Source organism: Aspergillus mulundensis (assembly GCF_003369625.1).
Source record: "Aspergillus mulundensis strain DSM 5745 chromosome Unknown scaffold_0, whole genome shotgun sequence".
Lineage (NCBI taxonomy): Eukaryota > Fungi > Ascomycota > Eurotiomycetes > Eurotiales > Aspergillaceae > Aspergillus > Aspergillus mulundensis.
In genome coordinates, this window is record NW_020797888.1 from 4,175,157 (window position 1) to 4,195,887 (window position 20,731).

General features: G+C 52.3%; 7 protein-coding genes across 7 annotated transcripts; 3 read left to right on the forward strand and 4 right to left on the reverse strand.

Moving 5' to 3' along the window:
* Positions 1-512: 512 nt before the first annotated feature.
* DSM5745_01111 (aromatic amino acid ammonia-lyase) lies at positions 513-2,680 on the forward strand (the record flags this gene model as incomplete). Its single annotated transcript, XM_026743127.1, has 2 exons — positions 513-694; positions 754-2,680. The coding sequence occupies 2 exons, from the start codon at positions 513-515 to the stop codon at positions 2,678-2,680; spliced, it is 2,109 nt and encodes a 702-aa protein (XP_026608972.1).
* A 209-nt stretch (positions 2,681-2,889) lies between these two features.
* On the reverse strand, positions 2,890-3,843 carry DSM5745_01112 (fumarylacetoacetate hydrolase family protein; the record flags this gene model as incomplete). The annotated part of the gene is made up of 2 exons (XM_026743128.1): positions 2,890-3,758; positions 3,816-3,843. The coding sequence occupies 2 exons, from the start codon at positions 3,841-3,843 to the stop codon at positions 2,890-2,892; spliced, it is 897 nt and encodes a 298-aa protein (XP_026608973.1).
* Positions 3,844-4,322: 479 nt separating this feature from the next.
* DSM5745_01113 (CAIB/BAIF family enzyme) lies at positions 4,323-6,187 on the reverse strand (the record flags this gene model as incomplete). The annotated part of the gene is made up of 4 exons (XM_026743129.1): positions 4,323-4,874; positions 4,935-5,432; positions 5,479-5,777; positions 5,827-6,187. The coding sequence occupies 4 exons, from the start codon at positions 6,185-6,187 to the stop codon at positions 4,323-4,325; spliced, it is 1,710 nt and encodes a 569-aa protein (XP_026608974.1).
* A 578-nt stretch (positions 6,188-6,765) lies between these two features.
* On the forward strand, positions 6,766-9,188 carry DSM5745_01114 (aconitate hydratase ACO2; the record flags this gene model as incomplete). Its single annotated transcript, XM_026743130.1, has 2 exons — positions 6,766-6,807; positions 6,855-9,188. 2 exons carry the CDS (start codon positions 6,766-6,768, stop codon positions 9,186-9,188), a joined length of 2,376 nt encoding a protein of 791 aa, XP_026608975.1.
* Positions 9,189-11,063: 1,875 nt separating this feature from the next.
* DSM5745_01115 (cytochrome P450) lies at positions 11,064-12,352 on the forward strand (the record flags this gene model as incomplete). The annotated part of the gene is made up of 4 exons (XM_026743131.1): positions 11,064-11,751; positions 11,808-12,014; positions 12,070-12,094; positions 12,157-12,352. 4 exons carry the CDS (start codon positions 11,064-11,066, stop codon positions 12,350-12,352), a joined length of 1,116 nt encoding a protein of 371 aa, XP_026608976.1.
* A 3,189-nt stretch (positions 12,353-15,541) lies between these two features.
* On the reverse strand, positions 15,542-16,824 carry DSM5745_01116 (uncharacterized protein; the record flags this gene model as incomplete). The annotated part of the gene is made up of 5 exons (XM_026743132.1): positions 15,542-15,712; positions 15,782-16,099; positions 16,158-16,315; positions 16,372-16,452; positions 16,506-16,824. 5 exons carry the CDS (start codon positions 16,822-16,824, stop codon positions 15,542-15,544), a joined length of 1,047 nt encoding a protein of 348 aa, XP_026608977.1.
* Positions 16,825-17,886: 1,062 nt separating this feature from the next.
* DSM5745_01117 (uncharacterized protein) lies at positions 17,887-18,690 on the reverse strand (the record flags this gene model as incomplete). Its single annotated transcript, XM_026743133.1, has 1 exon — positions 17,887-18,690. One exon carries the CDS (start codon positions 18,688-18,690, stop codon positions 17,887-17,889), a length of 804 nt encoding a protein of 267 aa, XP_026608978.1.
* Between the last annotated feature and the right edge of the window lie 2,041 nt (positions 18,691-20,731).

Consider the following 20,731-nt stretch of genomic DNA (forward strand, 5'->3'; position numbering starts at 1 on the left):
ATAATGATGTAAATACTCCGATTTGCTCCCTGCGCTTATACTGTCGCCTAATATTGGCTACCTAATGAAGAGATCGCACACATCCTAATGGTCAGTTGTAAAGAAGGCACTGTGCGATGTACGGAGTAATTGTTGACAGCCTAAAGCGAGATTGTGTTGATAACAAAGTAACAATGACGTGAGACAGGGAAGGATAAACATCGTGATGGATCTCAGCTCCACCGTTCTTGGATCTCCATCTTCACTCTCTCAGCCACTCAGACCGCCACATTCAAACCAGATTCACTGATTGAGATTCCTGATTCACTCACCCCTGCAAGATAGATTTGATACATCAGATCCACAAAGTGACTTCACTGTGTGCAAACAAGTGAAGTGGCTGCCTTTGTTTCCAGTGAATGCTGAATGCACTGAATGGGGCCAGGGAGCAGGGTATATAAACAAGCTGACATCCTCTCGCTGGAATTTCTCACCATCCTTTTTTCCTTTCCACCACGCAACTGCAGAGCATCATGGGCGAAGCTTCTTTCTGCAACGAACACAACCACGCCGCCAAGATGCCCGCCCACCTCTCCGAGTACACGGCACCCGTCTTGTCGTCGTTTCAGGAACTCGAAGCCTCCACCAAACAAGGTCAGACCATCCAGCTCGACGGACATTCTTTGCGACTGAGCGATGTTATCGCGATCTCAAAGTACGTTATTCCCCAGGCCGAGCCCCCGACCCAGTACCCCGATGCTAACCGATCAACAGGTATGACGCTCAAGTCACCGTGACGGATGACCCCGAAGCCCTGTCTCGCATGAAGGACAGTGTTGCGCTACTTGATACAAGACTGGCTGAAGGCCGTGTCGTGTACGGCGTCAACTCAGGATTCGGAGGCAACGCGGATACGCGCACAAACGCGCATGAAGATCTCCAGAAAGCACTCGTCCAGCACCAGAACACTGCGGTTGTTTTGCCGTCAGACAAGGGCAAAGAATGCTCATCCATAATCCGCAGCCTTCCGTCACACTCTATCCCCATCCCAATCGTCAAGGCCGCGATGGTCGCGCGATGCAACTCGCTTATTCGGGGTCACTCTGCTGTTCGTATTGAGATTGTGCGCAATCTGGCGACGATGATCAACGAGGATTACACGCCTGTTGTGCCGCTCCGTGGAAGTATCTCTGCTTCGGGCGATTTGGCGCCGTTGTCATATATTGCGGGTGCATTGGAAGGAAACTCGGATATCTATGTCCACTGCGGTGAGAAGAGAGGGAATGGGATTGTGCCTGCGGACAAGGCGCTCCAGGAGCTTGGACTTGAGCCGTTGACGTTCGGTCCTAAGGAGGCGCTGGGGCTGCTCAATGGAACAGCGTTCAGTACCGGTGCTGCAAGTCTGGTTCTCTTCGAAGCAAACCAGCTTGTCCTACTCACGCAGGTCATAACCGCGATGTCCACTGAAGCTCTTCTCGGCACGAAGCGTAACTTCGACCCCTTTATTGCAGACGTCCGTCCCCACCCAGGCCAGAAGGAAGTTGCCGCAAACATCTACCGTTTCCTGTCCGACTCTCAGCTGATCACAGACCACGACCATTCAGCCTCTGACAATGACCTCGCCCAGGACCGCTATGCGCTGCGAACCGCCTCTCAATGGATAGGCCCGCATGTCGAGAACATAGCCCTCGCCCTCTCGCAGGTGTCGGTCGAGCTCAACTCCACAACCGACAACCCGCTCTTCGACGCCGCAAACAACGAGATCCACCACGGCGGAAATTTCCAGGCCATGTCCATCACGACCGCCATGGAAAAGACCACCAGCGCCATTCAGTCCCTCGGTAAACTGCTCTTTGGGCAGTGCTCTGAACTCATCAACCCCATGCTCAGCAAGGGCCTCGCTCCGAATCTGTGCGCCGATGATCCCTCCTTGTCATTCGCCTTGAAGGGCGTTGATATCAACATGGCCTCTTATATGTCCGAGCTCGGATACCTGAACAACCCAGTCAGCAACTTCGTACAAACAGCCGACGTGAGCAATCAAACAGTGAACTCGCTGGCCCTAATCGGGGCGCGGTATGCCGCAGACGCGGTAGAAGTGTTCTCCCTTATGGTGGCTAGCCACATCTACGCTCTCTGCCAGGCCGTTGATCTCCGTGAGATCCACAAGACCTTCGAGGCAGCCGCGCGTACGGAAGCCGTCAAGGTCACATCGGATCTTTTCGGCAAGACCCTTACAGATGCCGGCATCAACGCGTTATGGAGTGAGATCATGCGCCACTGGAACCGCACCGCTACCCTTGACCTAGAACAGCGCGCCCCAACCGCTGTGTCCCAAACTATGGGCACACTCATCACCCTCCTTACCAGCAAATCCGCCTCCGTCGACGGCAATCTCGTCGCCAAATGGCAATCCACTGTCACCAACATACTCAAGCACCACTGCGCGTCAAATCGAAAGGCATACTTCGCTAACCCGCCAACCGGGAAGTTGCTTTGCTCGTCTTCGGCGAAAATCTACAACTACGTTCGCGGAACGCTGAAGGTGCCTATGCACAAGGGTCTCGTGGATCACCCGACCTATGTTTCTGATGGTGAGGATGGCGCTGGCAAGAAGACTATCGGCACGCATATTGGTACTATCTATGCTGCTTTGAGAGAGGGACAGTTCATGTCTGTTCTTGCGGAGTGTTGGGCTTAGATGGGTCTCAGCGTCCTTCTTGAACTTGGTTTTGCAAGCGTTAGACAAGACAGATATTGGTGGCTCTAGATAGACACACCTCACCTTGCTAACTAGATAGATTCATAATGACATTGTGTCGTCACTTCTATCAAATACCAGAATCTTTCGTTCCTCTATATATCCAGGCCATATATAAAAAACCACTCAATGCTTCGCGTAAATCCCATCTACGCCTGATTCTCAATCCGATTCACCAACGTCCCAACCCCAGGCAAAAGCTCCACCCGAAACTCATCCCCAGCCTTCAAAAACTCCTTCGGGCTCTTCGCCGCCCCAACCCCCGGCGGCGTCCCCGTAAGAATCACCGTGCCCGCGGGCAACGTCGTCCCCTGACTCAAAAAGCTCACGAGCTTCGGCACCGAGAAAATCAGATCCGTCAGCTGACAATCCTGCATCACAACCCCATTCTTCACCCCCCTGATCCGCAACCCAGACACCCCCTCCTCCCCAAGCACATCCTTGCTAACGACAACAGGACCCAACGGACACGCCCCATCAAACCCCTTGCTAAAGCACCACTGGCTCTGATTCATCTGGCTTGTCCGGCTCGAGATATCGTTGGCGGCCGTGTAGCCAAGCACATAGTCCAGCGCGTCAGCTTCAGACACATCCTTCGCGTCCGCGCCAATGACAATAGCCATTTCCGACTCATAGTCGCCGGTGCCATCTTCCTGCGTGATTTTCGGCAGGATCGTCGAGGCCGTCGGGTACGGGTCGCCCAGGGAGGTAGGGGGTTTCAGGAAGAGAGTCGGCACCGTCGGGATATCGAGGTTCATTTCGCGCGCGTGCGAGACGTAGTTCAGGCCGATGCAGCGGATTGTGCCGACTTCGTGCTTTGACAAGGGCGAGAGAAGGCGCAGGATGCTCTCGGTCTTGTCTGTTTTCGACCCGGGCGACAGGATCGAGGACCCGGAGAACAGGGTTACCGGGACGTCGGTGCCAGATAGCACGGCGAGGCCGACGTCGAGGGTGGGGTTTACGGGCTCGCCGATTAGGATCGAGCTGGGGTTTGATTTGGGGTGGAAGCGCACGAGGCCTGGGGGGGTTAGCTGGTGGTTATCTATTGCTTGGTTTGGATGGGTTGGGGGCGTACGCGAGAAGGTCGATGCGAGTTTGGACATTGTGCGGCTGTGAGGAGTTGTACAGAGGTTCGAGTTGGGATTGGGGTCAATTGAGGGGTCCTCGAACTATATGTATGTCATCGGAGTAAGTTTCAAGCAGAGCTGGTCTGAACGTGGGGAGAAATGTGGGATAAGCCGAGTTGGCGTCGGCGAAAGACTCGGAAGAGCCGATGCTTCTCCACAATCGTGGGGATTCGACATTGTTAGGGCAAGGTTGTTGGTAACTGAGCTATTGATCACGATATCCTCATCATTTGACGTTCACAATCCTTCGTCGGTTCCTGATACAACAGCATTCCTGCTCAACCGCTTCACGCAGGGTTGACTGGTTCTTTCGCTCCTGGATTCTACGCAGCCTAGTGATGGTTGGTCGATGGCATGATTTAAGGGCTTTATTGCAGCCTTACATCCAGATGATGATAGTACTTATATATGGCTCATTGCATCATGGGTGCTGCCTCATCGGCAACAAAAAAATTCTACGCCAGCCGTCTATCCTCCTCCTGCACCGCGAAGTCCTCCCAAGAAGGCCTATCAACGCCGTTTGGCCGACTCGCCCTCTCAAAGCTGTTATCCACGCCATCAATCTGCGCGATCGGCGTGACGACCTCAATGTCCGCGCCGTAAGCCTTCGAGTACCACTTCTCCGTCAACACCTCCTCACCCTGAGCATCCACTCCCGGAGGTAGATACAAGTGTGGGAATCGCTCCTTCATTCCCTTGAGTACCGTTGATGAGATCCGGTCGACGCTATCGCAGTGACGCAGGGCAAAGAACTCCTTCGGTTGCTCTGCGCGCAGAGCATCCTGGACAGCCTGATCGTACTGGCCGACAGCAAAGAGAAGGAGATCGTAGTGCATCAGCGAGGCCTTACCGTGGTACGACCCGCCGTATTTGGCGCGATTGTAAAGACCCGTTAGGGCGGCGATGGCGCCCATACAGCCCGTGCCGTAGTCAGAGATGGGAAAGGGCGGAACGACGGGGTTGTTGAGGTTCATGAATTTGCCTTGCGCCCATGCGATGCCGGTAACCTGTCGGCGAGTCAGTCACTGCGGAATTGGTAGATAGTAGCAAGGTTATGAGAAGCGTACGCAATCTGCTATCTGCTGCCACCCAGGACGACCCGCCCATTCCCCTTCATAACCAAAGCAGTTCTCGTTGACATAGACAATACCCTTTCCGCGCTTCTCGGCAAGTGCGGCGAGAGCTGACGCGCCGTAGCCAAGGCGATCCAGAGCACCAGGCCGGTATCCGTCGACGAGGACATCCGCATCGGCGAGGAGAGTCTCAAAAATCTCACGACCTTCCGGCGTCTTCAGGTCGAGGTCGGCGGCATGTTTGCCCATATTGCCGTCGACTTGGAAGAACGGGACATCAGAAAGTTGGGGACTTGTGATCTTGAGGACATCGGCGCCGTATTCTGCGAGAATGCGGGAAACGGTGGGCCCGGCAATGATGCGGCACAGTTCCAGCACTTTGACGCCTTTAAGGATCTTCTTGCTGCCATCGGCGGCGGGAAATGGTGTTGGAGCAATGTCACCTGGAAGCCTGGTAACCTTCCATGGGGGCTGTTGGAAGTTCAATTCGCCCTGAAATGGTTAGTAGCGTACTTTGTATTTGGTTGCGAGAACATACGTGAGGCGTCTTGATGAAATCCTCATGCTTGAGCGCAGGGACACCGGCTTGCCTTCGCTCCTTGTTCATCTCCTCCAACTCTGCGACAGAGTACTTTTGAACATGGCTTTCAATGACCTTGATGACGTCCTCATAGTCCGTCAGATCGGGACGGTGGCCTTCTAACCCAATCATGTTTAACGTCGTCGTGGCCTCGAGCGAGCCGTGGATATGATAGAATTCGCCCTCGTTCTTGGTCCTGTATAGATTTGCCGACATCCGTCGGTATCCATTTGACTGGGCCGCAAGCAGATCGGTATCTACAAAGTCAGCGCCACGATCTAAACGCGCCAGTGGGGAACTCCATACCCTTCAGCTTCTTCTTCACCTCGGGATCCAATTTAGACAATCCGTCCACCTTGGCCATGTAGGCCTGGCAACCGAATGCGGTTGCGCGCTCCAAGTTAATCTTCACATTTCGCTTCTGCGCAGCCGGTCCATATCTTAGGTCAGCGATGGCAGCTGCCACTGATCCCTCGACACCCTTCAGCGCAGCAAGTGTTTCGGTCTCCTTGAAGGGAATTGGGAAGTAGATCTTGTCATGGGTCGAATTGAAGGAGACAGAATCCTGTCCTGCGACCACTTCCTCGGGTAAATTGAGACGCTCCGCTTGATCGCAGAGGAAGGAAAATATGCGCCCTGCTTCCTTGACGGGCGAATATGATGCCATTTCGCTATGCAATGTCCAGGCGTTGATCCGAGAAATTCTAAAAATGGGCCAAAATGTGACTGTCGCCGTCTATAGAAATCGTTTAATGCGCAGAACCATAAATTCGGAACTGGGGTATCCAACGTTTATATGACGTTCTGAATGATTCCGAGCGGCCAGTGTCGGGTAACGATGCGGGAAATCAACTGATCAGCGATGAATAATGGGCGGCATGCAAGCGCACTGTCCTTGCCATCCGCGCCAGAGGCGAATTATAAGGCCCTGGGCCCATCCTCACCCCGCGGTTCTGCGGTTCTGCGGTTCTGCGCTTCCGAGTCGGGGCGGATGAGGCAAGCGATCGGATGGCTGCCGATAAGATCGGAAGGCCCTCACGTTGGCAAAGGTCACATGACAAGAACAGAGTTTTCGTGCCTGAGGCGAACAACTGGAAAAGGCTAGCGCCGATAATCCGCCGTAATCGGAGAATTGACCAATGGCAGGCCGGCCAAAACAATACTGCCGAAATATTTCAATCCCCGACATTTCGTCCATTTCTCCGCAATTCATTCAACTCAGCACTCCGCTAGATCTGAGGGAAGATGATGAGGCAGTTCGTTTCACAGCGGGGCGCCTCCCGCAGGGTATGTCTTTGACAAATGATCAATTGTACAACCGCTAACTTATCCAGCTTGCGCCATGCCTTCGCCGCGGCTTTGCCACAGCTACGGACTCGACACCCGCCTCCTCGCGCATTCCTCCCTATTCCAAGATCGTCCGAAACCTCGAAAACGTTCGCAGGGTTCTGGGATCGTCCCGCGCCCTTACCCTGGCGGAGAAGATTCTGTACTCGCATCTTGACAATGCGGAAGAGTCCCTGTTGACCGGCACGGAGAATGGACGAGATATCCGCGGCAAGGCCGACTTGAAGTTGAAGCCGGATCGCGTTGCGATGCAGGATGCGTCTGCGCAAATGGCATTGCTCCAGTTCATGTCGTGCGGTTTGCCCTCGACCGCCGTACCGGCCAGTATTCACTGCGACCACATGATTGTTGGTGAGCGGGGTGCCGACACCGATCTGCCAGCGTCGATTCAGGGCAACAAGGAGGTGTTCGACTTTTTGGAGAGCGCTTCGAAGAGATACGGAATTGAGTTCTGGCCTCCGGGAGCCGGTATTATTCACCAGAGTGTTTTGGAGAACTACTCCGCACCCGGTCTCATGATGTTAGGAACGGACAGTCACACCCCCAACGCCGGTGGTCTTGGTGCCATTGCCATTGGTGTCGGTGGCGCGGACGCCGTTGATGCCCTTGTTGATGCTCCTTGGGAGCTTAAGGCTCCTCGAATTCTCGGTGTTAGACTTGAGGGCAAGCTTTCAGGCTGGGCCTCACCCAAGGATATCATCCTCCATCTCGCCGGAAAACTGACCGTCCGCGGTGGTACAGGCTTTGTCATCGAGTACCACGGGCCCGGAGTTGCGACACTCAGCACAACCGGTATGGCGACGATCTGTAACATGGGAGCGGAAGTTGGTGCCACAACCTCCCTCTTCCCCTTCTCTCCCAACCATGTGCCCTACCTGAAGGCGACGCACCGTGCGGATGTCGCCGAGGCAGCGGCCAAGATCGCTTCTGCAGGACCTTCAAGCCTGCTCCGCGCAGACACCAACGCCGAGTACGACCAGCTCATCACAATCGACCTCTCCGCCTTGGAACCCCACATCAACGGTCCCTTCACACCCGATCTCTCCGTTCCTCTGTCGCGCTTCGCTGAAACCGTCCGCGAGAAGAAGTGGCCCGAGACCTTCAACGCCGGCCTCATCGGCAGCTGCACCAACAGCTCCTACGAAGACATGACTCGCGCTGAGCACCTTGTCAAGCAGGCCAACGCCGCGGGCCTCAAGCCCAAAGCAGACCTCTTCATCACCCCCGGTAGTGAACAGATCCGCGCCACCCTCGACCGCGACGAGACCCTCTCCACCTTCTCCTCTGCCGGCGGCACCGTCCTCGCCAACGCTTGCGGCCCCTGCATCGGCCAATGGAAGCGCACTGACGACGTCCCCAAGGGCACCGACAACGCCATCTTCACCTCCTACAACCGCAACTTCCCCGGCCGCAACGACGGCAATCGCCGCACCATGAACTTCCTTGCCTCTCCTGAGCTCGTCACAGCCCTCACCTACGCCGGCTCCACCACCTTCAACCCCGTGACCGACGCCATCACTACACCCTCCGGCGCGGAATTCCGATTCGAGCCCCCAACGGGCCATGACCTGCCATCCAAGGGCTTCGAGGCCGGAAACCCGGCCTTCGCCCCCTCCGCCCCCGTCCCCGACGCCAGCGTCGAGGTCAAAGTCTCTCCCACCTCCACCCGCCTCGCCCTCCTCGAGCCCTTCGCCCCCTTCCCCAACTCCGACCTCCAGAACCTCAGTGTCCTCTACAAGGTTAAGGGCCAGTGCACAACGGACACCATCTCCGCCGCTGGCCCCTGGCTCAAGTACAAGGGCCATCTCCCCAACATCTCCGAGAACACCCTGATTGGTGCCGTCAACGCCGCCACCGGTGAAACGAACGTCGCCTACGACGAGAACGGCAAGCAGCACACCATCCCTGAACTCGCGGCTCAATGGAAGGCCCAGGGCCGTGAGTGGATCGTCGTCGCGGAAGACAACTACGGTGAAGGATCTGCCCGTGAGCACGCCGCCCTGCAGCCCCGGTACCTCGGTGGCCGCATCATCCTCACCAAGTCCTTCGCTCGTATCCATGAGACAAACCTCAAGAAGCAGGGAGTTGTCCCCCTCACGTTCGCCGACAAGGCGGACTACGACCGCATCGATGCCTGCGACGTCATTGCCACCGAGGGTCTGTACGAGACCCTGAAGAACGGCGGCAAGGGCGAGGTCAAGATTCGCGTTACGAAGAAGAGCGGCGAGGAGTTTGTTATCCCTGTTAAGCACACTCTGAGTGCTGATCAGGCTGCATTCATTTTGGCCGGTAGTGCTTTGAACCTGCTTTCTAAGAGGTAGATCTATTCTGTTGTCTGGTTGGGTTGCCTCTGAGCGTTTTCGTTGTATACCTGTACTTGGATAGTCCGGTTTATAAAATTTGATATTTCGGTTTAGACTCTATCCTTGTTCTAGTAGATGGTGTAATGAGGATGGCATGGTCCTTAAGTACAGACCCTTCTCACGTGTCTCCATAGCCGTCGTTGCGTTCCTGCTCTACTCCACCATCCGTGCTTTCGAACTAAATGCGCGAAGACAAACAAATCATAGCCATTCATCGTCTACTTTTGCAACCTGGCCCGGTACTCATGCAGCCCAGTCAAGAATAATGAATTGCTGTCCTTCAACTCGCCCTCGATTTTATCGTTCTGCGGTCACGACCTCACCTTACCGAAGCCTGTCTGCTTGGATCTCGCCTGCAAGAATTCGCCTGAGCATCCACATCTGTCTTAACAGCAGGCGATCGATTCCCCTCCTTCCCTTCCTCAATCAGCTTAACAATTCATCACCCTTCATCTAGTTTGATGAAACCATATTCGCAAATGGCACGCCATACCCAGTGACCGGAAAGAGTTTGGGAATCCAGTGACACTGTCGCGGTAGAGCGTATTCGGGTTCTCGCTTGCTTTCAAGGCTCCAAGTTCCAAACTCATACCGTCGCGTTTCCTTATACGGACTTTCTTGGATCACCTTGTCCTACTCTATCCCCCATTCCATCGTGCGCTTGCCTGACCCGTGATCATCACAAAACCTGCTCGAGTTCGCCAAACTCCCAGCGACTTCATCATCGCCCCGAAAGAGAGATCAGACGATAAGGTGGACGATCTAGCAATAATCATTATAAGATATTTTCGAACATGAGCGTCCCTCGTGCGGAGAAGAACCCAGATTGCACATCAAGAGTACTGGACATCTGTGGTGACCAAGGATACCAAAGGGCCCCTTGTATGGACAGAACGCGAGGCCCGATTATTTCAGCATAACTGCAACCCAGGTACGAGTTGTATCCAGTGGCATCATTGAGGAGAAGCATGTAGTGCAGACTGGGTGTGACATGAGAACAGAGCAGGACAAGGACAAAACTATGTTGCATTTAGAACACTGAAGAGAGACCAGGGCGTTGTCACACTGACCGTTCTTCGTGTGATGTTGTTTCAATTCATATATTCAGTGTAATCCTGGATATCGCCTGGAGACGATTTGTCTGCTCACAATGGACGCTTTCTGGGGGTCTATGAAGGACCAGGTGAAAGGCACGCCTTCCTCTTTTCTGTGAGGCCCTCACGCTAATCACAACTAACATAAAAGGCGTCTGTGGACATCTTCCTCCAGGATACTCGCTTCCCACTGCTATCATCTTCCTCCTTTTGATAGCAAGGGTCTACCTTTGCTCGACACCCGATACCTATGGCCTCAGAAACATCCACGTTGTCCGCCAATCAGGAATGCTTGATGCCTATAGATCGGGCCGATGGTGGAGGTTCTTTCTCCCCCGGTTAAGTCTTTTTGCACAGGAAGGATATTATAAGGTATTTCTCTGTTCGTCGACCGCAATCCACAACAACTGCTGATGCATGGTAGTATAGTAAAAAAGGAAGACCGTTCAGAATTTGGATTGCTTCATTCCAGGAATGGGCCTATGTCATACCAATGGAGCATTTACCGCGAATCAAAAATCGGGGCACTTCGGAGTTGAGCTTTGAGGCAATGATAAATAAAGTGAGTCTAAGGCAGGACCACTATGCTGTACTCGTGCATGGATTGACTCACGACCCTTCAGTACATGTTGCCGGAGTTTTCGAGTGGGAATGTCGATCGACTGGAGATTCAGGTTGCATCTAAACTGCTGAATGGAAACCTGAGTGAGCACCGAGGTCCACTAATCAGAAAATACCCATGCTAACCAGCGCAGCCACCATCAAGCCAGTTATCCAGACAAGGACGGAGGAGATCCTGACCCGAGAAATCGGCGCCCCCGAGCACTGGAAAAGACTGAACGTGAAAGTGGTCTCCGCGGCGATTGGGAAGCACGTATCGGGAGGAGTGCTATTTGGAGAAGCCTTGGCTGATAACCCGGCGTTCCTGAGAGCAATGTACTCGTATGTGTCGAAGATCTCTGCTGGATCATTGGCAGTCCGATACTTCAACGTGGGCTCATTCAGGAACATCTTCATGTACCTGCTCCACTGGACCTATCGGCACGACCTCGCAACCGCCACACGGTACATAACCGAGTTAATGGCCGAGAGAAGACGACAGAACCTTCCCGAGGACGAGAAGCCAGTGGACTGCATCCAGTGGGCCATGGATCAAAACCTACCAAATGACCAGAAGAAGCCAGAGGACATTGCCCATAGGATACTCCATGTGTCTGCTGCAGGCGTCGAGACGCCTATTACTTCAACAATGAACCTACTGTTTGATATTGCCTCGCATAGCGAGTGCATTGATGAGCTCCGCGCTGAGATCATTGTATGCCTTGCAGAAGAGGGAGGCCGTTGGACACAGAATGCAATGGCGAAGATGCTCAAGCTTGAGTCCTTCATCCAAGAGTCCTTCAGGATGAATCCGGTGCCACTGGAATGTATGTATGCCTAGTGCTGAAATGTGACAACTTTACTCTACTAACTCATGCCCAAGTGACCGGCTGGCGTGTAGTAATCGCGGATAGCTTTCGCTTTGATGAATCTCTTGTTTTCCCAAAAGGCACTCTCCTAACATTTCCGTCGAAATTCTTCCAGAACGACCCAGACGTGCACCCCGACGCCGATAAGTTCGACCATCTCCGATTCTACAAATACAGAAAGCAGGAAACGGGACTAAATGGCGCGCCAGCGTCAAGCAGCAGTATGTCGCTCAATCTCACTATATCTGCAATAAAGTAACTGACTTCAAGACCCAGGGGATCTCCGCACTGAATGGCTTGGGTAAGCCGCTCCCATTTCTGCTCTTGAATAGTCACCTTCTAATTAAGTTGATGACGGATTAGGTTTGGCTACGGCCGGCAGGCATGTCCAGGACGGATCTACTCAATAGCAATGCTCAAGACAATCATTGGAGAGATAATCCTTCGCTACGACGTTCGGTACGCCGGGGGACCGAGACCGCGCCCATCTTCAATTGATGTAAATCCTGCTGTCTGGCCAGATCCTTCGATTGATTTGGAGTTTAGGACGCGTGGATAGGGAGATCCTAGGATGCTTTAAGCAGCCCTCTCCTCTCTCCCGCTAATGACAGGATCAGCTCATTCTTTGGTTGCGTTCGCCCTGAATAATCACGCTGACCTTGGTGGTTTGTCGGGCTGTCTCGTTATCTGTTAGACCTAGTAAAATCTCTCGAACAGATATTGTGTACCATTTCCCACTGTACCTAGAATGTCATAACTTGAGTCATGTGCATCACGGTCTATTCCGCCAAATCACACCAAATCACGCCACTTTAACTTGTCCGTAGTTTAGGTGTCTATAAGAGTGCATAGGTATACTGCAAGTCTGCTTTGTTAACCCAACAGCGTGGAATAAATAGTGCTTCTTTGCGATAACCCATGTTTTTTGCTCTCAGCGCGGCATTTAGAGTTCCGTTGGGATTGAGACGCTCGAGGCGGGAGAGAAGTAGGTGGACGACGGCGGTATCCTGACCCAAGGTCAAGAAATAAAGCCTACGAAGAGGAGAAGGTTTCTATTTCAATCAAATGATGATTAGTACATCTTGTGTGGCCGCAGTGGAATCACGCACTTAGCTTACCTCGGGGTTATGGCAGGTTATGATCATGGGACGCTCCCGAGCCCTAATTCATCGATCGACCCGCCCGCGAAGGAGATGCGGACAGAACGGAGGGCGCTCATTTCTCGGAGGCAAGACCACCGTTCGCCAACCATGGGGACGATCGGCAAGCTTCAGAACAGGACAGTCCCACATTTAAATCCCAAGCGTCGTTAGATACCTTTTTGAGCGGGTAATCGATCAAGGGTATTGGGCTCGCGACGCCGGTAGGCCGTCGGCCATTTTGGACTAGATGATAAATCGAAACTAACGTTAGCCTCATCCCGTCCAGGTCGAAGGTGTCAGGTCATAATAAACAACTAACAAACTCAGAATAATAATGTACTTCGTTTGCTTCCGAGGCGATGTTTCAAAGCTGCTTTAGATAGCTGCGCGGCGAGAGCAAGGCTGAGGAACAACTGACTGAGCAGCGTGTGGTTCGCCTTATCCACAACGCAAAAGTGTAAACGGTTGACCTGGAGTCTGCAACAGGCTGAGACAGTTGTCATGGTATTTGGCTTCGGCGGGAGCAGTTATTTGGTGCTTGGTTTAGGCATTCTCAGATCGTGACGCGCGAATACAATGGGCTAGAACATTTTCCTCGATGCAGTTTTGGAGGTGATGTTGTAAGTAAAGCAAACTTCTCCGAGTGCAAATTGTTCTGCAGACTTTTCAAAGACCAAGGTAAGGGTGCCGTCTAGGGATAAAGTGGACGTGTCAGTTTATTTCTCAAGAAGTGTCCTTTCACACGGGGGAGGTAAAGAATAAGGGGAGGGGATATAAGGGTACTTCCCTACATATTTGTTGATGTAGGTGCACCATAGTCTGTGCTTATCCAAAGCACTTAGCTCTAAAGGTTTGTAGGTCCTTCGCCATGCTTGTTCCGTGGGTTTCCCCCATTAAGGAGCAGTCTGGAGCAGTTTGAGATGAAGCAAACTTGGTTTCACACTAACGCTCAACTTGTGGAATAGGTGCATTTCACTCCATTGACTTTAGGGAATACGTGCCACTCACGGAATGGCTTTGTAAAAGGAAAGCCTGCTGTGTCACACTTGAAAGTTCAGTGCTTCCAGGTTGGATGTTGAATTCGAACCGTTGTTCCCTGTACCTCCTCTGTTCCCATTTCCTTCTCGGCTAGCCTGCGTGGCAAACACTAGGAGCTACATCGTATCTCTTTCGCAGCTTGTGATGGAGGCTTCGGGGACTTGTAGGAAGATGGGAAGGAGGCTCAAACGGATAGACACGTTTCAGTTGAATGCTTGCTGCGGGTGTACGGTAGAGTACAGGCAATCGGTAGCCATGAATAAAGTCCAGGGCTTTCGGAGAGGTCTTGGAGTAATTACTTGACAGTGTGGGTGTATCTAAAGACAGGCATGTGGTCAGCTTCTTGGTGCTCTAGAGTAAAATAGGGAGAAGAAATCAACAACAGACTGGTTGAAGGAACTATCACGGCAGCACTTGACAAATTCGGCATTCCCTCCAGACTCTAAATTTTGTTGATATGGAATAGAGTGTGGCCTCAGTGTGAGCAGACCATTCTGTGTGTCTGGTAGCTTTTGATTGCGTCCTTCAATGTGGTACCTCCTTGAGCTCTCAAGAACCCTGAGTTCATTCTGGCGTTGGCTCTTCGCTGTCTGTTTTTTCAAGTCCGGCGGTTCCATGCCTTCGCTTCTAACCACTCGGTAGATCGAATAAGACTGTTCTTTGCGCCATGAAGGGTCCAAAGGATGTAGGAAGTCGTAGAGTCCATCCCTTTTAGGCTTTGATTAGATGCCAAGCGAAGCTGTGCACCCCTTGATGTCCAAGCTCGAACACAGAGGTCAACAATATTGGAAGTGGTCCTTTTATTCATAGTGATAATCATCAGTGGAGGCCAGCAAGCGCTTTTCCGTTCTTCGTGGAGGGGTTGATCTGGCGGAGGCCGTGTGCGGGAGAGTCAGGAAGGAAAGATTCTGGCAGGTGATGCAAAGCACGTTAGTATGCCAGCAGGACCATAGTCTCTTTTTTTTTTGAGATGGGCTCTTACCTCATAAACTGTCATGGGTACGGAATTCTTCATGATGTGCCTTTGTCTTCTACGCCATTCCACAGCGTGATGGCTGTAACAGAATGGCTGTTGCGGGATGTGCGAAGATTCAGTAGCACAGTTTCCATTGAAGGGGGAAACAGTAATAACAACAGAGCAAAGCGGGGCAAGAGAAGAACGTGTACACCAGGGAAGGGGAAAGTTTTAAGCTGATGAACTTGAAGAGCTCGTGCTTTCAAGCAAACTACCAGCTGTCTAATCTACGTCAAACTACTAAGATAAAGACAAATTTGTTGGAATGAAGATCGCGATTGCGGAAATTCGAAGAACTAACTAGGTGCTCTAAGGCACAACAGAGACGCGATCCTTCCTAAGGTTGTAGTATTGATAGGTCCAAATTCCGCGAGAAGAAAATGTCTTCCCTACCAACTACATACCGAAGAGAATGAACAAATGAAAGAGTATGAATCCCGTAAACAACAGGAGTAAAGCGATTTTTGAGAAGAACGAATTTGTCTGGTGGACGCGGTTCGAACAGCCGCAGTGGCGCTGGCGCTCAGTTGTGGGTTTTGAAGCCATCGGAGTCTCAGAGGCAGCGAGGGGGCTGGCAGAACTGGTTCGGGCAGCACCGGTGTTTTCCGACGGTGCCATCACACTTCTTGGGGCACTTGTTCTTGACGTTCTGAAGATCGACTTCGCCGGAGAGCTCGTCGAGGACGTCGACGGCGGCGCTGGTCTGGAGGTACCAGAATTCTTCCTGGGGTGAGAAAAGAAGGTTAGCTGTGTGTTCTTGTTTGATGGAGAGAGTGAGATGAGTTCAACTTACATCTTCGGCAATGATCTCACGAGCGGGCAGAACGAGGGTTCCGTCCTCTTCCTTGTGACCTGCGGTGCACCATCCGCCGAGGCAGAGAGAGCCGGAGTTGCAGTCGGTGTTGACCTTGCAGTTCTGGTCGAACTCGGATTTGTCAAGCTCGGCGTCGTCTTCCGACTTGCTAAGCATCCAACGGGGCTCATGGTTGTCAACAGGCTTAGTGATGAGAGTGCACTTGCCGTCAATGCAGCGAGTCGCGGGTTCGGTGCAGTCAATATGGCGCGTGCACATAATAGTGGGTTCGGGCTGTTCCTCATCTGACTTCATAAGCTAAACAAGGTGTGTTAGCATGACGATGCAAGGAGCGAAGTGGGTGCTGAAAACTTACCATCCAAAGACCCTTGTCTTCGACATCACGAGGACACATCCCATGAGGCTTGCCACAGGGACCGAGAGGGAAAGAAGGACCGTGACCAATTGGATGGGGTCCATCACCCTGAACGTCGCGGGGATGATAGTCGCCACCAGACCCAGGGGGGAACGGCTCTAAATCGAAAGATGATTAGAAGAATAGTGAGACGTAATGATCAAGGGACACTTACTTGGGTGGGGCTTGTAATCGCCGGCAGACTCCTGAACATCGCGAGGGTTGTAATCACCGCCAGAGCCAGGTGGGAAGGGCTCTGGATATTGGTTAGAGACACGGTAAGCTGTCATGAGAGGAAGGGACACTTACTGGGGTGAGGCTTATAATCGCCATCAACGACACGAGCGGCGGGACCCTTGAAGCCAGAGCTAAGACCGGTGACGGGATCAACGAAAACATGAACACCGTGAGGACCCTTGGTGTCAGGACCATTGCCAACGGGAAAGCTAGGTCCGTTGAAGTCAGGGCCGAGAGGGATGGGAATGGTCGGGCCTTTGGTGTCAGGGCCACCGACAACAGGAATGGTGGGACCCTTGACAGGAACAATAGTTCCGTTGACAGGAACAGTACCGTTGCCGGGAGCAGGCACCGCAGTTGCAAGAGCAACCACGGCGGCCACGGCGGCCATGGTGGACAAGAAGCGCATCTTTAAAAGGTGCAATAAGGGATTTGAATTCAGAAAAGTCTGAAGATTTTGGGATAGAAGAAAGATCTGAAGAGGCTGGAGAGGGTTGAGAGAGTCGAAGGTGGTTGCGGATGGAGAAAAAATCCAGTGCTTCGGTGGGCGAGGAGGCAGTACTTATAGTAGAACCTGAGAATATTGGGAGTGCTGACAGTCAGGCTCCAGTTCTTCTCTCACACAGAGTTACTGAAGATATTCACTTTTCGGTGAGCAGGTGCCAAAATCTGGAGAGGGCATCCATGTCAGATACAGGGCTGGCCAGGGTCAAAAGCACGCTAAAGTGATAGGATCCACTATTCAGACAAAGAATATTCACCCCTTGCTGTTTTCCAGTTTCAGATCTGCTTGCCAGAGTGACTGTCTGCACAAGATAAGCACGCTCATTGGCGGAGAGTTGTTATCATTCACGGTTGTGCGCGAATTCAGGCAGACACGCCAGGTTCAGGGCAAGAACCTGGTCTCGTGATGGTCAGATAAAAAACACAGAAGTGGAAAGAATCAGAAGGACACAGTCCGAAGCTAGAAGCTCCATGACGTGGGCATTTCGCTCAAGCTGGATGCCTCTCAGGGCCAGTAACACAGGAGGGCTTCTGTTTAGAAAAGCACCAAAGGCAGTCCATTGACCAAACACACATGATAAGACCTTGATAATAAGGCTGCTGGCATTGTTAGCTAAGCTCAAACAGCTGGTCAGGAATATTCATTGTACTGGCATCCTAGGTCATCATGACCAGTTGTGCTGTGTCGCTTCCCTTGTCTCACGGATTCGAAAGACCTCATGCCTTTGGCCGAAGCCTTACCGGGCCAGGACTTTGCTCGGAGAAAGAAACATTGCATCACAAACACTGAGCTTCTGCTTGACTTAGACTGAACAGTACAGTGGCGATCCAGTCAGTGAGTCGACAGTATTCGAGAGCACCAGATCATGCTAACATTGCTGTTTCTCTCTTTAGAGCTCTGGCACAAACATGGGCCTGTTTTCCATCCTCGAAAGTTCCCATTCAAAGCTCAGACGGCCCCAAGCCCAGCACCGAGGACTGATGCAGCCAGAAGCGCTGCGACAAGCCTCTCCATCCTGAGCCTCCCGCCGCTTGACGCACCCGTCGGAGCAACGACCACATCTCCGGTATCTGAAGAAGACGGAAGCAAGCTAGTTGCGGCTTCAGATTCCTCAACCCGAGATGACGACTCAGTCAGAATAGCCGTTGAGGCCAAAGCCAAAGCAGAAGTCGAGGCAGAGACCAGCGTCGTTTCCGAAGGCCGCATGGTACTAGCGGTTGTTTCCTCACTCGCCGTAGTGGAATCCCAATATCCAGGAATGTCGGTCACGGCAACCCAATGCGTAAGCGTAAAGTCTTCTCCCTCGTCATACGTGTACGATGTCCAGTACGTGGTCCAATCCGTTGCCCAGCTCCCCGACGGCGTTGAAGCATACGACGTCGGCATCGGCTTGCCTTCTACCGTGATAGCGTCGCAGGTGACATCTCCGCCGGTGACGTCCTGGCCGCCGTCTGTCAGGCACATAAAATGATCGTCCCAGTCATATGGAGTGTCGCCCTTGATCACGTCGAGATTAGGGTCAACCTGGCAGAGCATGGCACAGGTGACAGGGTAAGCTGGATGATCGGGCGTAGTCGGCTCGGTGATATTGTAGACTGTTCCTGAGCAGCATTGGGCGAATCTGGGGGCGCTTTCTGGGCCTACGGGAGGCGTCTTGCAGATGAAGCCGGGCAGGTTCTCGGGCCATTCTGTGTAGGCGTCGCTGTAGTTTAAATCAAAGGTGACGTGGCCGGAGCACTGCTGCTTGGACATTGCCAGTTTCCCTCTCTCGAATAGCCAATGCAAAGTTTCTACCCCGATATACAAGCTGAGAGCTGTTTATGAAGCTGAATTAAAGTTTTGTACCTGGCGCTGCCAAGATCGCCCAGAATTCAGGGTCAGGTGACTCGAGCACGACCGTATATGAGGCTCAATGGCCTCAAACCACAGCGAGATTTGATAGTTGTCTTGCAAATGTGGCTAGATTTCCTTCCTGAGTTACCGGTACTCGATAGAGCGTTGGTGCGCTGTCACGGTGCTGGCGATGATCGGTCAACCTATAGCGCTGTCAATATATATATTAGGACCAGTCCCTAAACCAACTAGAACGCTTTTTGCTGGCATATTCGCGAGACCTTAAAAACCAATTTGTAACAGGCCAGCTCCTACCAACAAACTTACTATACACCCCTATCTCTACCTCGGGACTTAGAAGCTGTTTATGACAGAAGGAGGCGATGCTGCTAGATAGTAGGTAAACCTTGAAACTGACGTATTCTCCCCACCGAGTCCCGAGGTCGGAGGGATACCTTACCATTTACTTCAATACCTAATAAGTGGGTGGGGTGACAGGCTTCAAAGTAACTAGGTATGAGTTGCACAGGGCCAGATTGGCACTGAATTTGTTAGCACTACAAAGCTGTATAGCCTACTGGTAGCTCACTCAATGGACGCACACGTCAACCAGTGACCTAGTTGCAAAAAGCCTCGAGATCATGTCCTCGTATAGATTTGCCTACCAAGATATATGCCACCTTCTTTCTAACCCCTCTCCTTGGCACCATACACTGTCAGGAGTAATCACTACAAAGGAAACCCAGACAAACGGTAAATCAGAAATGAAGGCATTGTATTCTTGGATACAGGTAGTGACGCGCCCGAGACGGATATATTCATCGCACGTATCATTTCCCCTCTTCTCAGACGTGTCCTGGACTTTAAGCCAGTCATATAAGACATAAGTGTGATTGGTTGGCGGCTGCCTCAGCAACATCTGTCTCCAGCTTGCATTTGCTCGGGAAAATGCGTTGTGTACAAGAGGTTCGGTCCTCTGAATGATCCACATTTTTGCGTCTTTAGGATTTTCGAAAACGAGAGGTAAACTTTGATCGACTGGGCCAGGCCATAGACGCGTCCATATGAATGCGAGGAGCGGGTTTGTCGTTCGACCCTGGACGTCGGGGTCGAGAGGCGCCTTTGGCGAAGGCTTTAAGTAGAGCTGGATCTGCAGCGCAGAGGACGCTTGAATGACACTCTGCCAGTGACGACAGACTCGCTGAACAGTAAAGAGCGTTCGCATGTCGGTGTGGGCTAATATATGCTCGAGGAGTTCAAATATCAAGAACACTCTGGCCGAAGAAGCCTGCTGCGAGCGGTGGTCCATCTTTGATATAAGGTAACCAACAGAAGAGATGCGAGATGCAGTTGAGAGGAAAGTTGTAGTGGGCGGCTCACCATGGCTATCTAACCTTCCATTAGATCATAATGAAGTCGCCTTAAAGTTTCGAAGACCGACGGTGATCGGTTCATATTGAACTGAAAACTCCGCCCAATCAATGCAGCAACACCATCCGGGAACAGACCTCCGAAACTGAAACATTTTGAGCGAGAGCAAGATTACCTTTTTATGACCGATGCCCGCTAATGAGTGATAGAAAGAGTCGGGTTCAGTCGCCCGAAGCGCGTCAAGGGAGGTCTGAGTAGACGTGACAGGGCCTCCGAGAAATGCTATACAGGCCCGTCAAGTACAAGATCGACTGACTGTCGACAATACTGCTGCGTACAGATGAATAAAATGTCAGCCATGGATCGATATTTCGCGCTGCAACCCCGCGCCCAGTTTGCTGATGAGGATGGAGTAGACACACCGCGTTGCGTCAGTCATACTGTGGCTACATCATGAGGTGCCACCGTGATTGTATTGTGAGGAGCCAGAAATCACCAAGACCAGCAATTTTGCTTCTGCTCTTAATCTCCGAATAGATCATAGAACTACCGAGTCATACTCTTATCTCAACTTCATGCTTGCAGTTGC